The sequence below is a fragment of the Xenopus laevis genome, chromosome 8S, assembly GCF_017654675.1.
Source record: "Xenopus laevis strain J_2021 chromosome 8S, Xenopus_laevis_v10.1, whole genome shotgun sequence".
Lineage (NCBI taxonomy): Eukaryota > Metazoa > Chordata > Amphibia > Anura > Pipidae > Xenopus > Xenopus laevis.
In genome coordinates, this window is record NC_054386.1 from 71581842 (window position 1) to 71604263 (window position 22422).

Genomic DNA, 22422 nt, shown 5'->3' on the forward strand with positions numbered 1-22422 from the left:
ATGATAAATTTTGATATTCGAATAGTCACATTTTATTTAAATTCGGATCCAATTTTGGCCTATTCAATAGTCAACGTACACAAAAATAGCTCAAAAGAGAAAGTTTTATACATTAACCTTTCCTGGCTTTTTTCATTTATATTTAACAACTTCTCACACCAGCTTTTTCATTAGAAAGTACTTTCTTTTCTATGGGCATAAATCTCAAAGAATTCTAGTACAAGTATGGGACCTTTTATCCAAAATGCTCGGGATCTGGGGTTTTCTGGATAATGGTTCTTGCCCTCAGTTTTCCTGGGTTCAAACAGACAACATCGCTAGTGTGGTGTTTATACAAATGGCCTGTAAATGTCACTGTGTTCAGACTTATACTGTGCATGCTTCCTGGACAACTTAAAAAGTGAAAGTTACTGTTGTGTAATGGCTGCATGAGAGCCTGCTAATAAAGCAATGTTATACTTTACTCATGCTCGGCTACCCAAAACATAACAGCTAGAAATGGTCTTTTTATTTGATGGACAAATCACACATTTAAACTATCATTTCAAGATAAGCTTGGTCTAACGATGACAAAAAGATCTTTTAAAAATCTTCACAACTGTAACGCTAATTTGGGCTATCCAGACCCAAAGGAGTTAATGTCCAGCTAGTTGTTAGAGCATGGGTTGCATGTGACTCAAACACTGCTGGCTAGGACCTTCACTAAATGGAAGATTTCAGGAATGGTGTAGTGCAACTACAACATTCTGGCTACTGTGCAACAAAACAGGAGGTTCTTGCAATATAACAAAATAACTTTTATTTGACAAATGATCCACAGGTTTTACTTACAGCGGTACAGAGGCATTTGGCAGCATATACAGGCACACCCTGTTCTCACAGAGCTCCCAAGGTAGATGCCGGGGAATTTCCTCCAGAGACAGCACAGTAGAACTCCCTGAGGCGATATCGGTCCCCTGGATAGAGGCATCGTCATGAACTCAGCACCTAGACCTGGATCCTCACACAGGAGATCAGGGAACTCACTAGACCTAATCCCTATTAGTCGGTGTCCTTATCTATAGGCCAGTCTTGCCTGAGATGAGAGCTACCTCCTTGCTATCCCTCCAGGTTGGAGCCAAGCTGCTCTTGCTATCTCACTCTCCTAGAGAGTCTATTACAGATATATCCCTGGCACTTACTAGCCTCATTCACAGGGTCCCTGCTCCCCGACTTAGACACTAGAGGACCCGGTCCCTCTAAGCCCATGGCTTTCTGGGCCTTGCTGTACCCAGGCTCCCCTGGGCACACTCAGCTGAATCAGCATCCAGCAGCCAAAGAGGAAGATCCACCCCTTCTCATTCACTATACCTGAGTGTGACAGGACGTGGCCAATAATATAACTATGCAGATTACCTCTAGCTACATGGGAATCTGCCCAGCAACTAGGGAAATGAGAAAATGAAAGGAATTAAAGCTGTAGGGGCACATTTAACTGTATGGGTCCCTACACATCTATGGCCAGCTTTAGTTTGGATCAAGTACAATGTACTGATTTATTATTACAAAAAAAAGGGAAATTGTTTTAAAAAATTTGAATTATTTTATTTGCCAAAGTGCATAACCTTGCATTTATCAACATTGAACCTCATTTTCCAGTTTGTTGCACAGTTTCCCAATTTTGACAAATCACTCTGCAAAGTGGCAGCATCCTGCATGGAACCTATAGTTCTGCACAATTTAGCATCATCAAAAGTAAAACAGTACTTTCAATGCCCACCTCCAGGTCATTAATAAACAAGTTGAAAAGCAAGGGACCTAGTACAGAGCCCTTTGGTACTCCACTAACAACACTGGTCCAATTAGAAAATGTTCCATTTACCACCACTCTTTGTAGTCTATATTTTTGCCAGTTCTCTATCCAGGTACAAATACTATGTTCCAGGCCAACCTTCCTTAATTTAACCAGTAACCTTTTGTGTGGCACTGTATCAAATGCTTTAGCAAAATCTAATTAAATCACATCCACTGCCATCCCAGAATCGAGGTCCCTGCTTACCTTCTCATAAAAAGAAATTAAGTTAGTCTGGCATGATCTATTATGCATAAAACCATGCTGGCAGACACTCATAGTATTATGATTTGCTATAAAGTACAGTATTTTATCCTTTATTAACCTTCAAAAAGCTTTCCTACCAGATTTCCGGATAACGGATCCCATACCTGTACTGCATTATTGGATGGATTTACAAATCAATAACTTCTTAACAAGCTTTATATATAAATGTTTTGTAAATTTGTAAACAGATACTGTTCTGTATACATCTGCCCCTAAAATTATTTGGTCTAAATGCCTAACATCATATTAGCACTTAAAGCCCCAGTAAAACCCCTTGTTCAACATGAGCTCAATGAATATGGCTTATTCTGAACATAATTTTGGCCTATTATTTTAATATTTATGTTTTTTGTTGTTTCAAAAGCTATACAGAATAAGTGACTAGTTAACATCAAGGTTTTGCGAGATTTCCAGGGCATAGATAAGCAGAAGTCCATTATGTATGTGATTATTTCATGTTGATTAATGGTGTATACTGCCCTTTAAGTCAAACATAAGTTAATTCATAAACTAACCTATTTATAAAAGAATGGATGGGGAAGGTTAATTTTTTGGCCTTCTGCAAGATATGAATGCTGTTTAGTTTATACTTTTGTAGGGCAATCATATAAATCATATAGCCAAAGTTACCTGGAGTATCTTATAAGGCAAAAACCATATGTGAACATATCACTACTGTCCATCTATTTTTCAACATTCTTTATTAAGTCCAAATTCTTTATTAAAATTCCAAACTTCTAAGTTACCTGTATAGCTACTGTATATCAGTCTAACCACATCAGTTTCCAAAAGTATATACACTTGGTACGGAATGGCTCATTGGCTTTAATGCATTTGGCCAAAATAGGTGTGTGTATAACAATTGTCACGGGCGTCAAAGTTGCCGCGCAATAAAATCATTTTGATGTCCATTGACTTTAATGCGTTTCACAAATTTTTTCTGTTTCACAAATTTTTCTGAGAAGCTAAACATGACAAATCGTCCATCACTACAGAAAAGTTCTCACCAGAAAACCAAACTGTTAGATAGATCTAATAGTTGTACAGTTACATACATGCAATATGCTCTAGTTGGACACTGCAAGTCTGCCATAACACTCACCTTGCATTGGTGGGCTGTCGTGTTGTGACCCATTGTGTTCTGTTTCCATCTCTGGGATGCAGGCATCTGAAATAAACACAGTTTACAACAGTTAACATACCTTATTTGCAAAACACTAATATAACTGTAACTGCATATAGTGACTATTCAGTGTGATAATGCTAACAGAAAGATTTTCCTTTAATCTAAAGTAATCTTTGTACATGTTTCCTTATACTATAAAGTGTCCGTCAGGAAACCTTTTTAAGAAAGCATTTTTCCCATAATGCCATTCTTGTATTGGGAATCTATCCCAGTATTTCATAGAGGTGTATGTTATTCTCATATATAATATATAAATATATTCCCTGTTCTCTAAATCATCTGAAGATCAAGGTTCAAAAGAGACATTTAAGACAATGTTAATACTATGCCTTAGAAATGTATAGTTCAAATGTTGCTGCTTAAAGTGATACTGACACTAAAAATTGTATTTCCAAAATATTAATCCACATGAAGTTACCTATAGGTCATGTTGATCGTTTTTCTCTGAAAATTAAGCAAGCAAGTATTCTCTATTTAATGAAAAAGCAGTCAACAGACAATATTAGAGTCTTTGGATCAAATCTCTTCAGCAGAGGAGCAGGGACTGCTTACACTTGCATACATACAAATGTACAGATGAAGATGAATGTGTAGAATAATTCATGTTAAAGATGATGTACAGTAGACATCCCATTATGCCAAGGGATTATATATAATTCACTTTGCAATCTTCAAGCACTTAAGGCAGTCCCTCCTCTGCACCTATAGAAATGTAAATCTATGGCTCTGTGTATTTAATTTAGGGGCTATTTCTTTTTTTTGAACTAAGAACTGTTAGGTGAATTAATTGCCAATCCCATATGTATATATTTCCCATACACAGTTTGTGCAATCCTGGATACTGAACCAGGTTGATTTACCATTTAACATAAGGAGACCCTCTCCTGTGGTGGCTTGTTTAAGTGCCTGTTCAACCTGTTCTCTTCGTTTTGACTCAAACTCCAGAGCTTCCTGCAATTTTCTCTTGGCTTTTTTCTCTTTCTTCAAGCGCTTTTGAATTGTTGCTGAAATGCACAAAAATTACAACTGTTACGGTCATCTCTATTCTCAGTGAAATATTTTCCCAGAAAGGATTTTATTGTTCTCTACAAGACTATCCACTTGAAGGTATAGAGTTAGGCTAGAAAACAGGCTACTCAGTTTGTAGTGAGCAAATGCTATAATCATTTTCAGCAGGTAATAGCTGAGTGATATCAATGTTGTTGCTATTTTCCATTTAAAATTTACTGTGCCTGATATATGATGTGAAAAGAGAGCAAGAATGTTATGACTAATAGTCAGGAAAAAAAAAAATGGTATTATATTTTAACAATCTCTTAGGCTGACATAAAATGGATGTACTAGGTGATAAATATCTATATGTTTTGTTTTCCCTTCAACTGTGCAATGGGAGCTACAAGCGAAGCTCCAAAACAAATACAGCCAAAACAGGATTTCTATTCCTGATCTAATTATGATACAAGAAAGAGCAGGACCTTGATATTCTTCGCGGGCATCAAACAAGAATATATAGTTGTATTATAGACTGAACAGGGGTTGGTACATTTGTAATTGAGTTAAAATGAAGGAAATAGCCATAAAGCCACAGATTGGCCTTCTCTGATATGCATGAAGAGCACATTAAGAACAACTGCTTTATTGAATATATGACATTTTCATTCTGTTAAAAAAGTCTTTAATGCATCTTATAAGCTAAGGAAAAAGGGATGGCTACATAAAATTCAACAGATTCCAAATAAATTTGACACATCGCATAACAACAAAAAATTTGGCATCCCATAGACTTTTTTTGGCGAAGTGTAATGGGTCAGATTCACCTATCACTACACTAAATCAAAACAAACGAATAGGGTGAAATGCAAATATGCATATTCATCAAATTTGCACAGATTTCAGTAGAGAATACTAGCCACCTGTGTTATTTGTCATTATGTACAAGTGAGGAACAGTGGAAGGGTCTGTCTTGGACAAAATGGTTTATGGGTAGTGATGGGCGAATAAATCCAGCAGACACCAAATTGCATTTAATTTCCACATTGTGGCGGAATTTGCGAAACTGCAGCGACAATTCGCCGGGGGCAAAATTGTCGCCGGCATCCAGCAGAAAAAAATTGTCCAGCGTGCATAAAAATTGTCGCGTGTCAAACTAATTCAGGTGCCCATTGACTTTAATGCATTTGAGCCAAATAGTCGCAGGTATAAAAATTGTCGTTCGTGTCAAAATTGATGCGTTTCAATATTATTTTGACGTCCATTGACTTTAATGCGTTTAGGGACTTTTTCGCCATTTTGGAAAATTCGAACGGCACAGATTCACCCATCACTATTTATGGGAACAAAATGTGAATGTTTGGCCTTACCAGAAATTTTCCTTTTCTTTAGTCTGTAAGGCAGCACCCATGAGCTTATGTACTCTGACCAATCCCTGACAGGACAGAAAAAATACTACTAATTAACTGATTCTATAAAGCCTCTCCTACTACTCCTCTATGCAGGGTTATTTAAAAGCTGACAAGAATCCTACAGACATATATTTTTTTTTTAACACGTAGAAGTTTACTTGTGCTGCTTTATGGACTAAGAAAAGGAAAATTTCAGGTAAGGCCAATTGTTCTTAGGCAGCACCAATGAGATTAGCAAGGAAATTCTTATTCTTATGAATAAGATTCTTCCAATATTTGGCCACCAAAGGCTGCGTCTTGAGAAGCTGCAACATTCGACTGGCAATTTTTCAGCCCAAGCAATTGCTCTTGTAGACTGTGCCCTTAGGCCAGATGGAGGTTCTTTATTTGACTTCAAATATGCAAATGTCATGGTGTGTTTTAACCAATTTGCAAGAGTAGATTTTAAAGCTTTTTGACATTTCTTTTTTCCTGCAAATAGAACAAATAGTCCTATGTTCTTTCCAAATAGATAGAAAGGCATCTGTGCATATCTAAAGATCGTAGAACCTTACTCTCATTGGAAGCTGGTAACAAAATTTGAGCAATAATGTTGGTTGCTGAAGGAACTATGGTCTGAAAAAAGGCAACGCTTTTAAGACAACCTTGACTGGGAAAGAAATTATATATGGAGGCAAGTCCCCCAAAACTTGCACCACCCCTACCCTACCCTCCTGGCTGAAGTTATTGCCACTAAAAACAACACTTTAAATAAAAAAAATGTTTTAAACTGATTTCTTGAAGTACATGAGCCAGCTGAATAAGGCTACTATCCCAGTCCCTTTGCAGCCAACTCATTTTCCCAGCAGCCTGGATGGGCTTGGCAACTGCCTACCCAACACAGACCTCTGTGGACCTGGTTCAGGATCCTTCATCTACTGCATTTCCACATTGAAGAAACGACTTGTGATTAATGATGAGCAAAAATTTTCACAATGAAAATGATGGTTATAGACTTTAATGGGTCATGCAGCAAAAAATTGTGCAATTTGTTGCGTGTCAAAAAAAAGTTTTGTCACCCATAGACTCCAACGCATTTTATAGAACTTTCAACATTTTGTGAATTTTCAGCGAAGCTAAACGGATCAGATTTGCCCATCACTATTTGCGATAAGCTTAAGGGAATCTTGATCTTCCCTTAATCTTGACCATCCCCTTCCCCACTCTTAAGTGGTTATTCATGCGGCCCTCAGACCCCTTCAGAACTGGTTATTCAGACACTATGGTCCCTCTACTGTTTCTTACCTAGACAGGGCAGAGAAAAACACTGCACAGAGAAGAGGAAGGGGAGGCTTTATAGAATTGGTTAATTAGTAGTAATATTTCTGTCATGTTAGGGACATTGGTGCTGCCTAAAAAAAAAAGAGTATTGTAGAAAGTGGAATGGAGAGAAAAAAGTGTTGGAAGAATTACTTTTTAGTGTAAAAACTGGAAAAACATGCTCATGCCAAATATTTAAACAAACTTGTTTTGTATTAAATATGGTGATTTAGGGGTTAGCTCTCCTGCCATAACTATGTAACTATATCTATTTTTTGCAGGAAAAATATGGGCATATTTTAATGGGTCTGGCTTTGGGAATTGTAGTGCCTACACTTGATATAGACTATGCTACATCCCCATATAGGGTATTGTATATATTGATCTACATTCACTGTTGGTACCACTGGGCTTTATTACACTTTTATCACTAATGACAAGCAGTTTTCATTACTTTATTACTTTCATTACTTTCACTTACTTTATGCTTGTCATTAAAATATATGATGACTTCCAAATTACCCCCAAAATAGCAAAGTGGAAATGAAAAAAGCAAGTCATACTAAACTGCACAATCAATGGTACATAATATATTCTAAATATAGGATTCAGCACTTTGATGCAGGAATAAGTTACTGCATGAGGCTGAGATATAGACTTTGCTATTGTACTGAGATTTGCCTATTATATTCATTTCATTGACTATGCCAAATTTACAAATGGAAAAATGACATTTATTATCTCTTTGCAAAGGTTTTAACAAGATATAAATACATTTTTCCTTGAGCAAGTGCATGCATTTAATTAAGAATAATGCACTATTGATGAAATCTATACTCTTGTTAATGAAATCTTTCATGCTGGCTTGGTACACTATACTGCTACAGAACAGAAAATGATTTTATAGTCTTCCGATGATATATTCAAATGAAAGAAAATGTTAAAGCAAAAGTGTAATCCACTCTATATCCAGCTAATCTGGAAGGTCTAAAGAGTAAAGGAAACTATTAAAATACTATTCATTTTCAGACAAGACAGATAAGAGTCTGTAAAATCAATATAATGCTGATATAATTATCCAATGCAGTTATTTATGTGTTAGAGATGAAAATTCATGGCAAATGGCAATAAATATTACAGAGGCCTATTTATCTACAGTATATGACTAAACACAAACAGACCATATTATATGCCATTTGCAAATTAGTCATATTATACAACTTGGGTAAACAAAACTGACACTATGGGGCTGATTTTCTATTTATTTTTACAAATTGTATTTTACGAAAAACTTCTCCAAGTAAATATTGTCGAGGTCCTATAGAAGTCAATGCGAGCTTTGCAGGTTCCATTGGACTTTTTTTCTAACCATTTAGTAGGGATGCACTGAATCCAGGATTTGGTTCCTTCAGCCCGACCGAACCGAATCTGAATCATAATTTGCATATGCAATTTAGGCATTCGGATTCGGTTTGGTATTCAGACGAATCTTTCGCAATGGATTCGGGGGTTCGGCGAATCTAAAATAGTGGATTCCATTTAGACATTTTACATGTTTCGTTAGCACAAAAAACTTTTGCAAACACCTTTACACTTCTAACATTAGAAACAATGTTTGCATCTTTTTGATTGATTACAGACCTCAATGTCATAATAAAGCTTTTTTTTGCGATAAATATTTAAATAACTCCAGAGCAGGTGTTAATGCTAACCTCTGCTTAACGATAATGCCCAATGTAACCAGCAAATTATTTTACATTATAAGCTGCACTAAACATTCCCAAAAACACAATTTTAAATAACGCTTGCGATTTTTAATTACATTCCCCCTTTTATATATACAGTAAACAATTCCAGAAATAGTTTGTCATGCAATAGTTCTAAATGCATAAAAGATAGACAGGTAAAACATTTTATGCTATTGTTACAATTCCAACAATAAAATCATTAGCTGGCGGCCTTTCACTTGTAATTTAAAAGAAAACAAAGAACTTTTATTGGCATTGTTGATCAGAACCACAGTATAATTTAGAGTATGCAGATGGAGTGATAGAAGTAAGATACAAGTCATAACACAGATGGAACAATAACATTTCAGGTGACAAGAGACATCACATATGGACTATAACTCATGGCAAACTGATTATAATTCACAGTCTACTAAAAGCCTGTGGATCATTTAGTCATTGTTGTCTGTCTGGACACTGTAGTTTTCACTTTTTAATTAAATGTTTTTGAAAACAGTATTTTGATATGATTAAATTGGAAAATCACAATCCAAGCTTCATTTAATTTTTACTATGTGATAATTATTATATTAATGTATTTTAATATGTCCTGAGTTACTTAGTTTTATGAGAAATGAATTTAGAATATAGTTGGCCAGAATTAGGGGCAAATTTACTTATGGTCGAATATCGAGGAGACAGTACAGAGACAGTACTTCGACTATCGAATGGTTGAATAGTCGAACGATTTTTAGTTAGAATCGTTCGATTTGAAGTCGTAGTCGAAGGTCGAAGTAGCCCATTTGATGGTCGAAGTAGCCAAAAAAAACCATTCGAAATTCGAAGTTTTTTTTCTTCTGTTCCTTCACTTGAGCTAAGTAAATGGGCCCCTTATAGTATGAATTGCTGGTAAGATTTAAAAAGTGAATTAAGTTTTTTTGTCACTGGGTGCTACTTACAAATGAGAGAGTGCCGCAGATGCTAAATATCACTTAGGTTTTAGATAAATCATAAAGAGTAGTTAACATTTTTTCATGTTTTTTTGTGACACATTCAGCAAATTTATGATCAAAAAAGTTTAATAGGTATTTCATCATTAGTTTGTTTATTTAGCAACATTTGATAAACAACAATCTGAATGGGATTACAGTAGTGATGGGCGAATTTATTCGCCAGGCGCGAATTCGCGGCGAATTCGCGCGTTTCGCCGCGAGCGAATAAATTCGCGAAACGCCCGCGAAAATTCGCGGCAAAAATTCGCCGGCGTCAAAATTTTTTTTTCGAAAAAACGGACGCCGGCGCCAAAAACGGGCGCCGGCGTCGGAAAAACGGGCGCCGGCGTCAAAAACGGGCGCCGGCGTCAAAAACGAGACGCCGGCGCCGTTTCGCGAATTTTTCGCCGTTTCGCGAATTTCGCCCGAAATTCGCGAATTTTTCGGCGAAGCGAAACGGCGCAAATTCGCCCATCACTAGATTACAGTTTATATTGTCCCAGATTTCGGAAGCATGTTACAGGGTCTTGGATGTATGTTTGTATTTTTCTTTCACCTGTCTTCCTGGCTGGAGGGTTAAATCATAAATGGCCCACATAAGTAGGACGCCAGTATTGAAAAGAGAGTTACACCTAGAAGGGACTAAAAATAAATTGTACATTGGAAATTGTACAGTGGAATATGTGTCATTTTTCAGCTGTGTTGATGTGAAATGTGCACTGCTCTCTGTTGCTTCCTGAACACCTGGCTCTGTGGTTTTGGTACTGAGTGAATGCCCTTATATTATCTCTAACCCTTGGTTGTACAGTTTACATTTTATAGGGATCTGGCAAGAGTTTGTATTGCATGGATTGCATCTCCCCGAATAACATTTGCTAGAAAAACAATATACTTTGGTGCAATCTGACTAATATGCACAGTGTATTTTAAAAACCCACCTCGACTCTGTAATTCTGCAGTCAATTGCCTCTCCAGATTTTCTCTAAGCTCTCGTTCTTTGCAAAGTTCCATTTTTAATTCTTTCTTTTCTTGCTGTATTTGCTTCTCTTGTACTCTGGCATTATCAACTGCAACTTTTAGAAGGCCCTGCATAGAAATGTCAAGGAATAAATCATTTCATAAAAATCAGTTTAGTTTACTATTGGCAAGTGATTATACAAAAGAAACATGCAAGGTAATTGGAGTAAAAGCACAGTAACCTCTACAATATTAGTGGCAAACTGGGCACACCCCAAAAGTGTCACGTGGTTTGCCCTTTAGGCTATGTGACATGTTGATTTTATTCATGATTCCTTTCACTCTAAGGTCAAGGCCTTGGGATTGTGGGAACAAGACAGAAAACAGCATTAATTTTGTGCAAGGCACAGCCTACAAGTAGTGACGGGCGAAAAATATGGACGCCGGAATTTTTTGCCGTTTCCCGAATTTCAAGGGAAATTCGCAATTTTTGGGCAAAGCGAAACGCCCCAAATTTGCCCATCACTACCTATAAGCAGTTTCAACAAAACCTTTTAGTACCAGATTAGCGTTTTTATGTGTTTTGCATGAAATATTTTCCTACACTTGGGGGCAGATTTATGAAGGGTCGAGTTGAAAATTCTAATTTTTTTTATGGTCAAAACTGTCAAATTTGACTAGGGAGTTATCCAAACTCGAACCAAGCTATTTCAAAAAATTCTAAATTGATTTTCGAGATTTATCATACTCTGGCCCTTTAAGAATTTGAATTAGAAATTGCAGTTTAAGTCAATGGGAGAGGTCCAGTGATCAATTTGGAGATGTTTGCAGCCTTCTTGACATTTGACTTTTTTTCAGAGAAACAACTTCGACTATGATCAGATTCGATTCAAATTTGTTTCGAGTTTTCGGGTTGTTTAACTTTGTCGGAGTTGGAAAAATTTGATTTTATTAACACATTTCGGTTAGTCGAATTTCAAATTCATGGGAGTTTATGGTAGTTTTAAAAGATTCACATGAATTCGAAATTCAACCCTTGATAAATGTGGCTCTAGTTGTTAAATAATTCTGCTAGGCACTATTAACATGTATTAAGTGAATTATTAAGTTCATCACAAAAGCAAATTATAATGCTTCATATTAGCAATTCAGTTTCTTCCACTTTGTCAGTACTTTCAGACACAAAATAGAAGGACAGGTTATGAAACAGGAAATTTACTTTTATTTGTGGTGTTTTTAATTTTTCTTGAGCAGATGGCATTTGTTTAGGGCTAGCCGTCCTTCAGTTATTCAGCACAGAATCACTGAACTTGAATATGAAAGATGTTGACTGTAACATAGAAACATAAGGCAGAATATTAAATAACTAATGAGCCACATGACACTACCATTGCCTGATACAAGCTCCATTCAGGACGCTTAAAGGTCATAATTTGTTACAAAATGCGTGCGTGATTGAATTACAATACTTGTAATACAAATGATAGAAGATGAAGAACTAGGCAGGAATATCACTGATAAGATATAACACTCTGATAGATACCTGAATGTTAGTTAAAAGAGTTTCTACTGATGAGAGCCCATCAGCAAAGAGAAAAGGTGAAGGGAATCCAGGGGGTAATGTTTGTCCAGCCAGTTGTACTTTATCCAAAGTTGGTTTAATAATTGGAAAAGCAATCTGGATATTATCTATTAAAATAAAAGAAATAAGAGTTTTAATATTGTTGGTAAAATAAACCTTTCAAATAAAACAAAGGCAGTATAATGTTGAAGTGCTTCACAACTCATGGGAAATCTAAACATTTGTATTAAGTAAATGTGTAAATGGCAGCAGTGATATAACTAGGCCCCATAGCATATTCAGTTTAGGGCCCCAAAACATTGGTATGTTGACTTTCTACCAAGACATATTTAAATTGCTCATTAGGGCCTTATTGAGTCCCCTGTGGTCCATAGGGTGCAGTTTGGTGCAATGTTGAGAAGGTACAGTACTCGTGATGGGTGAATCTGTGCTGTTTCCCTTCGCCAAAAAATTCACAAATTTACCACAAAATTTGCGAAACTGTGAAAAATTCAATTTTGATATGCATCAATTTTGACGCGAGCAACAATTTGGTCCAAATGCAAAGTCATTTTGACGCACGGCAATTTTAATTCACAAACCAATTTTGACATGTGACAAATTTGACACGCAACTTTTTTTTGACTCACCAGATTTTTGCTGACGAATTGTCACCACAGTTTCACGAATTAATTTGCTTGCTGCAAAACGCAGAAATTTGTGTTTGGTGAATTTATTCGTCCATCACTATACAGTACCTTTAAAATAACATTTAAATCTCAGATGTTTTTGCCTAGGGTGTCCTAGTGATTGCAGAGGTATGGTGGTCCACAAAGAATCAAAGAAGGAAGACAGTGTACTAGTGTACTACTGCAGACCTTTAGCATTATACTCAAATGAGTACCCATCCAAAACTTGCTGTATCCAATGAATACCAGTGTGTCATCTCTAGACTGAGCCGATTAAATGTTGTTATTTTTGTTTTTGCATGGAGCTCTCTAGCTATCAGCCTTAAGAGTCTACCCTGGGAGGTCTATCTTCCCTACACTGATCAAAAGGAATGAGTCAGTGACCTGATCTCCATAAATTACTCTTTATGGAGAGATGAGAAAAGGCCATGAACATGAACAGGCCATGAACCTACAGGGAGGATAAATGAGGAACCCAATGTCCACATTGTTCAGTGTTTTAGTATTTGAACAATTTATAATTAATACCAGTTCCAATTCATGTTCATTTTATTCAGAAATTCCAGTTCTTATTAATACGAACTACTCATCTAATAAGAAAAGGTCATCTGAGTACAACTGTGATCTACCTTGATCTAAAGTTTCAAATACAATTTTAATGACTTGTTTCAGAAAAAAAAATATTACAAAATATATTCCAGCTCTGCATCTGGCATACAAAACAATAGTTGAAATAGCTTTTTTTGTAATCCTTATCCAAAGTTGTGTATTGACTTTAAATACTTGATGCAAACGTTTTTCACAGGCAATCACACAACTTGTCCTTATCATTCCATTTGTCAAATGCCCTTGTCATATTAATCCTAAAATGTAAATTAGACACAATGAGATTTTTTTTTCTATGTTTTATTGGGAATGAGTCCTATGTTGATGGCATGATTAGAGCACTGGTCTTCCTCGGTTGTGCTAGTATGATGTACAGTTACATTTTTTGGATATTTTTGAGATAGAAGCTATCACTTAAGTTGTGCTTTACCCTTTATTTAATTTCAAATCTATAATGTATAGGCTTCACAATTATATTTGAAGCATTTAGGGGGTTATTTATTGAAGTCTGAATTCCAAAAACCCGAAAAATTTGGTGGGGGGAAAAAAATTGAATTTTTTGTCATTTATTATACCCCGAGGCTGCAAAAAGTCAGAATCTGAAAATCCTCTATCTTAGACCTGCCAGGCTTTTATAAATCAGAGGGAGAGGTCCCTATCCTATTTGGAAGTTTCTTTGGATTTAGCCCAAAAATCCAACTATTTCATGTTTTTCGGACAAAAATCTGAAAAATGATGGCTTTTCGGGGTTTCCCTGCTAGAAATATCCTGTTGTGACGGTGATTTTCTTTTCTCCAGGTTTAGTAAATAATCCCCCAAGTGTAATTTAAAACAAGACACAGATATAGGATCCAGAACCGCTAGTTTTATAGCACAGGTAAGTTCGTATAGTTTAGAGCCATAAAGCCAGTGGTTCTGGATGCATAATTATCCACAGTAACATAAAGGAGTGATTTGCATGTCTCCACCCATAATGCCTTATGTGAGAGTAAAAATTTAATTTTTGGTATGAAGGTATTACTATGTTTGTAGCATAATGCATTTAAATAACTTCTGTTTTCAGAAGGCTTTACATTGCATGTCTTGCATTGTGAAGGGCTTTTTGGCTCATTTTAGCCTGTCTCACCCTCTGGTTTTAATGCACTACAAATTTAAATCCCTTAAAAACCTTCCCAGAAAGTTTTAACTAAACAGGATAGCTGAATACCAGACATCCCGTTGGTTGTTAAAAAGTACGGTAAAAATCATTTCAAAATTTAGTTAACACAATAGGATTTTTCTGGCACCAATACGTATTCATGAGATTAGTTACCATCAAGCACAAGATACTGTTTTATTATTACAGAGGAAAAAAAATTATAATTATTTGCTTAAAATTGAGATGGCCTTTCAGTAATTCTGTACTTTCTGGATAACAGGTTTCTAGATAAAGGATTCCATACCTGTACTATAAATATGTAACAATTACTATGCAATATATCTTTGTGTGGACTTTATTTAAACTTTTCTCTATGTTGGTCAGTAAAGAGTAGAACCCCAAAGAATTTCCTATCTAAAAACAAGCTTCAATTATGCTCACTAACCCAAACATACTCATGATGATTACCCAACAATACTCCCTAAAAACATAAGTAGTCCTTAACCTATCCTGATAATTCAATTTAGCCAATTGCATCCTCAGCCTCACCAGCAAATCAGTGGAATATTTGTCTAAATGATTAAAGTAATACTGCTTAAAGCCTTGGTATGAAAATCACTATTAATGGGAAAGGCAAGTGTCGTGGCATAGCTTGCAATGTTTCCATACAGTAAATTGAAGTTTCAAAATAATATTACTCAGTTAAACAGAGAGTCACAGCTAAATTAGGCGCTGCTGGCTGCTGCAAGGATCAAATGCAAAAGGAATCATATTTCATCACAGCTAGTCAAGAGCAGGAAAATAAATAGAAATATAAGAGCTATGCAGGCAATGATTCATTTTGATAATCTGGCCCGAGAGAGACACATACAGACAGCACACAGATCTAAGCATCCAGCAAAAGACAAATAGGAAGCAGAGGGTGGGAATTGGGATGACAGTGTAGCAGAGGTCACATCGATTTTTAGCAGCCGTTTTCACACAGATGAGATAACCCTGGACTCCATTTGGCCCATTGTTCATACTCTACCTGTCCCACAAGCCATAAATTTCCAAGTCCAGGAAAAAAAGAGCAGTAAAGAAGAAGGATTCTACTTATGACTTCTTATGATTACGTTTTTGTGCTAACCAAACATGTTTTGCAGACCAAGGTCACATTGCATGTTAAGGGCTTTAATAGCAAGAAGCGGTGGAAGCATATTATGTTTTAGTGTATATGGGAGGAACTGTCAAACCATTCATCACTTTTTTTTCTGATTGAAATCACACGGCAAAGATGAATGATAAATGTATAACAAATCTATTTCAATCTTGTAATGGGACTTTACATCTGAATAGTGTCTACATTTCACCCCCTCTTCTGATAAGTGCACTTTTAGTAAGAAATTTATCAGCCATGCATGAAAACTCCTAATTGGCAAAGCAATTAAAACTGTCCAAGTGCTGGAAGCATATATTTCGGGAGAAAAGGTACATGCTAGCTGCTAGTGTTGTCAAGCAGGTTTCCAGTATTCCTTTCAAGATGGATAAGATCCACTGTTCATGCATTCTATTTATGTGGAGTCAGGTCATTCACTGTTATGTGAGTTGTGGGGAATGCAACCCTCTACTGAATAAGTTTCCTAATATGATGCCAGGACAATTGTGAAATCCTTTTTGTCTGAAGGATTCATATAAACAGTACCCCCCCCTTCATCTGAACGTCAAAAAATAATATCATTACTTATTTACTTATGATGATTATTACAATAAATAGTGATTCTCTCCCGTTTTGCTTTGACCGAAAAAGTGGTGAATTTCCCACAATTTTTGAAACTGCGAAAAATTCAAGAAAAATTTGCGAAACTTGAAAATTGACTCCCCATGTCTGAATTTTGGAAGTGAGTCCAAAAAGTCGCTTGCGTCAATTTTGACGCTGGCGTTAAAGTCAATGGGTGTCCAAATAGTGATGATGCACAATTTTGAAGCAAGCTACTTTTTGGATGAGCCAGCAAATTTTAACAGGAGTTTCGTGAATTTATTTGCTGGTGGCAAAACACGGAAATTCGCTGTGAATTCGCCCATCACTAATAATAAATATATATATATATATATATATATATATATATATATATATATATATATATATATATATATATATATATATATATATGATAATCAAAGGACTCACACTCCAATTCCTTTTTCGTGAATAAACGTGTTAATTTATTTTTAGTTGCATTTTTCAAAAATAAATTAACACGTTTATTCACGAAAAAGGAATTGGAGTGCGAGTCCTTTGATTATCTTATCTGAACAATATTGACCCACGCACCCTAAATTGTTTGGAATATCTGGTAAGAGTGCATACACTGGATGGACTTATATATACCGTATATACTGTATAAGCCGTCCCGAGTATAAGCCGAGGTACCTAATTTTACCTCCAAAAACTGGGAAAGCTTATTGACTCGAGTATAAGCTGAGGGTGAGAAATGCAGCAGCTTCTGGTAAGTTTCAATCTCGTTTTTGGATGACTATTCTTAGGCGCCGGCTACTATTCTAAGGCGCCGGCGAATATTCTTAGGCGGCGGCTACTATTCTAAGGCGCCGGCTACTATTCTAAGGCGCCGGCGAATATTCTTAGGGCCGGCTACTATTCTAAGGCACCAGCGAATATTCTTAGGCGCCGGCTACTATTCTAAGGCACCGGCGAATATTCTTAGGCGCCGGCGACCGTTTTTGCGCTTGACCCGAGTATAAGCCGAGGTAGAGTTTTTCAGCATATTTTGGGGGCTGAAAAACTCGGCTTATACTCAAGTATATACGGTTTATATATATATATATATATATATATATATATATATATATATATATATATATATATATATATATATACACACAGTGGTGTGAAAAACTATTTGCCCCCTTCCTGATTTCTTATTCTTTTGCATGTTTGTCGCACTTAAATGTTTCTGCTCATCAAAAACCGTTAACTATTAGTCAAGATAACATAATTGAACACAAAATGCAGTTTTTAAATGAAGGTTTACGTTATTAAGGGAGAAAAAAAAACTCCAAATCTACATGGGCCTGTGTGAAAAAGTGATTGCCCCCCTTGTTAAAAAATAACTTAACTGTGGTTTATCACACCTGAGTTCAATTTCAAAGGTTATAAAGCCATTTCTTAAGCTTTGGGACTCCAGCGAACCACAGTGAGAGCCATTATCCACAAATGGCAAAAACATGGAACAGTGGTGAACCTTCCCAGGAGTGGCCGGCCGACCAAAATTACCCCAAGAGCGCAGAGACAACTCATCCGAGAGGCCACAAAAGACCCCAGGACAACATCTAAAGAACTGCAGGCCTCACTTGCCTCAATTAAGGTCAGTATTCACGACTCCACCATAAGAAAGAGACTGGGCAAAAACGGCCTGCATGGCAGATTTCCAAGGCGCAAACCACTTTTAAGCAAAAAGAACATTAAGGCTCGTCTCAATTTTGCTAAAAAACATCTCAATGATTGCCAAGACTTTTGGGAAAATACCTTATGGACCGACGAGACAAAAGTTGAACTTTTTGGAAGGTGCGCGTCCCGTTACATCTGGCGTAAAAGTAACACAGCATTTCAGAAAAAGAACATCATACCAACAGTAAAATATGGTGGTGGTAGTGTGATGGTCTGGGGTTGTTTTGCTGCTTCAGGACCTGGAAGACTTGCTGTGATAGATGGAACCATGAATTCTACTGTCTACCAAAAAATCCTGAAGGAGAATGTCCGGCCATCTGTTTGTCAACTCAAGCTGAAGCGATCTTGGGTGCTGCAGCAGGACAATGACCCAAAACACACCAGCAAATCCACCTCTGAATGGCTGAAGAAAAACAAAATGAAGACTTTGGAGTGGCCTAGTCAAAGTCCTGACCTGAATCCTATTGAGATGTTGTGGCATGACCTTAAAAAGGCGGTTCATGCTAGAAAACCCTCAAATAAAGCTGAATTACAACAATTCTGCAAAGATGAGTGGGCCAAAATTCCTCCAGAGCGCTGTAAAAGACTCGTTGCAAGTTATCGCAAACGCTTGATTGCAGTTATTGCTGCTAAGGGTGGCCCAACCAGTTATTAGGTTCAGGGGGCAATTACTTTTTCACAAAGGTTTGGATTTCTTTTCTCCCTAAATAATAAAAACCCTCATTTAAAAACTGCATTTTGTGTTTACTTGTGTTATCTTTGACTAATAGTTAAATGTGTTTGATGATCAGAAACATTTTGTGTGACAAACATGCAAAAGAATAAGAAATCAGGAAGGGGGCAAATAGTTTTTCACACCACTGTATATATATAGTTTTTTTTTATTCCACAGATTGAAGGAAGCCATGATTATGCTTCTGCTCGCAAGGACAATTCCCCCCACCTTTAGCCACAGTTTTCTGCAATCCCCTCTGCTTTCCATAGCAGTATTGTGGTGCACAGGTGCATAGATTCTCTGGAAAGCAGAGGGGTTTTATATTTACTTTTTTGAAGTTCAGATAGTGTTTAAGCACATTTTTTTCATAAGCCGAACTGAATGAGGTCATGTCAAAAAAAGTGGTCAAATATTCCCTTTAATGGCTGAATTTTGCATCTAGACTATTCGCTTTTTTATCTGTGACACATTAATTAGTGAGTTTAAAAAACAGGTATTGAGGGGCCAATATTCTCAATATTGAGAATATTCTTTGGAACCTCTAAGAATCCAACAGCTCAAAAACCCTTTTAGTGCATTTTCAGCACTGTGGGAAAAAAAATAAGATGTGAGCCACGTTACAAAAAAAAGCGCTGTTTTTGTAGTTAAAATTATAAAAAAAACTGGAAAGAATGTTTTGTACATTTACTAAGCTCGAGTGAAGGATTCGAATGAAAAAAACTTTGAATTTCGAAGTATGTTATTGGCTACTTCGACTATCGAATTGGCTACTTCGACCTTCGACTACAACTTCGAATCAAACTATTTGAACTAAAAATCGTTCGACTATTTGACCATTCGATAGTCGAAGTACTGTCTCTTTAAAAAAACTTCGACCACCTACTTCGCCACCTAAAACCTACCGAGCACCAATGTTAGCCTATGGGGAAGGCCCCCATAGGCTTTCCTAGCAATTTCTGATCGAAGGAAAATCGTTCAATTGATGGATTAAAATCCTTTGAATCGTTCGATTCAAAGGATTTAATCGTTCGCTCGAACGATTTTTCCTTCGATCGAACGAATTGTGGCAAATCCATTCGACTTCAATATTCAAAGTCAAAGGATTTAACTTCGATGGTCGAATATCAAGGGTTAATTAACACTCGATATTCGACCCATAGTAAATGTGCCCCTTAGTATAGGCAGTTTCAGAATTATCTGCTTTCTCATTTTTGTTTTGTAAAAAGAGGGCGGTGAAAGGTTTTCTGTTCAGGACTCTGGAAAATAAAAAGAGAACTTTAGGGAAACTTATGATTGTTCTCGACATCTCTAAAAAAATAAACAAAAATTGCACAGAGAAGTCCAAGGGGCAAATTCCCAGTGAAGGCTTCGCAGCCATTGCAAAACTTTCCCAGGTGTAAATTTGCTAAGACAAAGCTAATTCACTATAATGCGAAGTTGTGTCCAGGGCGCCGAACGCTGGCGAATTTTCACTAGCGTTATTTCTGCAATCAAAGTGAAGATGTGCTAATTTGCCTAATTTGCATTAGTTGGAAATTGATGAAGTTACATGGACGTATATGTTGCAGCAAATACATTACATTACAGTCCAGGGAACCTTAATAAAGAAAATAGAGTTGTTATAATGCCCTACACATGAGCCCACTGTATAGTTTATGTTCCATGTGTTACAAAATGTATGGGGGAACCTGGTTACCCAAAAAAGAATTAAAGGACCGTTGCAGGTTATCAGTCTGAAAAAAGGAATAGACGCGCGTTTTTTGGGACTTAGAAAATGTTTCCACTAAAAATTGAGGAAGATCTATGCACTCCATTGCACTTGGCCTGGTCTGAGCTGGCGAAGGCAAGTCTGGTGAAAGAGGTTAAGTTCGGTAAAATCCGCATCTTAGTGAATTTGCAGAGTTACGTCCATTTGCCAGAGCGAGTGGAATGATCGCTACCATCTGTCTCTGTCGCTAGCGAAGTTACGCCTGTGCCTTTCAGTAAATCTGCGAAGTGCCTGAATGACGTCACGCTGGCAAATTTTCCCCATCATTAGACACTTCGCCCTTTAGCAAATATGCCCCAAGAGTGAAACTACAAGTTCAGGCAGGAAATGTACTTCCAAGCCTGCATTTTATAAGATGGGGGGTTAACTACAATCTACAATACTCTACTATACTGCAGACACCCTGACAGTTAAATGGGTTAAGGAAAGGCAAAGTGAACAGGTTTAACCTTGTGATTCACGTGCCAGCTACACAATCAATGCTCCTCTTTTAATTAATCTGTGAATACAGAGGGCAGAGAATGCAATGAGGGAGTAGCTGATTAATCTGTTTTATTAGCTTTAAATCACATTTTTATTTATTTCCAAAATAAATGAAAGCATATTACTTAACACTAAAATTGCATTTTTCATTAGTGGTGTTTATCATAAAAACACTATACTATAAAAATACTATATCATCCCCATTTTTTCCAGCATAACCTTAGCGTTAAAGAGAAAACCATAAAACCAAGTACCATGCACGTTCTCTCATGTAGCTATCTGGAGTTTATATAAAATTGGATGTAGAAGCAATTTATTTTGTGCTGATAAAACAAATGTGAAATGAAACTTCTGAACTGCATTAAATATGGCAATTAGATTGTATTTTACAGTAGTTGGCAGGTAAGTTTCACAATCAGCATGATAGTATATTATGAAATGAACTCTCTGCTGCAAGTATACGTCCCCTCCCAGAGAAATAAATGGCCTGCATAAAAAGTTTGCTAAAGAACACTTTTGTTTACTGCTCTCTCCTTTACTCAAGTCATCTAAATTAATTAATAATATTTTTGGGGCTTATACCCCAGAATCCATGGCAGCCAGGTCACATTTTTCTTTTATTACTATTATTTTCTAAATTCACTAGAGCAGTTAAAGTTGACTACACCTTATTTGCTATCAGTAACTTCACTAGAACAGTTAAAGCTTACTACTTCCTAGTTGCTATGAGTAACTTCACTTGACCAGTTAAAGCTTACTACTTCCTCGTTGCTATGAGTAACTTCACTTGACCAGTTAAAGCTTACTACTTCCTAGTTGCTATGAGTAACTTCACTTGACCAGTTAAAGCTTACTACTTCCTAGTTGCTATGAGTAACTTCACTTGATCAGTTAAACTCCGAAGCTGCTATGGATAACAGAGCCAATGTTTGTCCATGTTCACTATATGCCCCTGCCCATTCAAAAGCAAATCAATATATTTATAAAGGGGCTTAATTTTTTTTTGTTCGCACTAGACTAATAACAAAAAAAATTCTATTTGTTCAATTGGGATAGAATATTCAAGTAAATGGGCAATTCTTACAAAAATCCAGTGCAAATTTGGACAAGCAATGAATGCTTTAAACTATGGAAGTTTCTACAAGACAGGTTTTACCCCAGTAGATACAATTGGCTACACCATCTCAAAAAAATCATTCCACAGATTCATAACTACACGGGATATTACGTACAATAGTGTTATGTACTTCAGATGTAAAATGTAATTAAACCATTCTATTATGTCACAAAATGTTCTTAAGAAGTACATTCACTGCCTTTTGGGACAAATGCCTGTTGTCTTGCTGCCAATGA

The 22422-nt window shown here is 36.5% G+C and overlaps 1 protein-coding gene across 2 annotated transcripts in view; it reads right to left on the reverse strand.

Moving 5' to 3' along the window:
• Positions 1 to 22422, reverse strand: part of LOC108700148 (dachshund homolog 2) — a 372744-nt gene that overhangs the window by 18728 nt on the left and 331594 nt on the right. For both annotated transcript variants that reach the window (XM_041574972.1, XM_018233058.2), the window contains exons 8-11: positions 12205 to 12350; positions 10643 to 10790; positions 4145 to 4288; positions 3201 to 3266 (exon numbers count right to left, since the gene is read on the reverse strand). In XM_041574972.1, coding sequence (XP_041430906.1) covers positions 3201 to 3266; positions 4145 to 4288; positions 10643 to 10790; positions 12205 to 12350 — 504 coding nt within the window. The remainder of the gene's footprint in view (positions 1 to 3200; positions 3267 to 4144; positions 4289 to 10642; positions 10791 to 12204; positions 12351 to 22422) is intronic.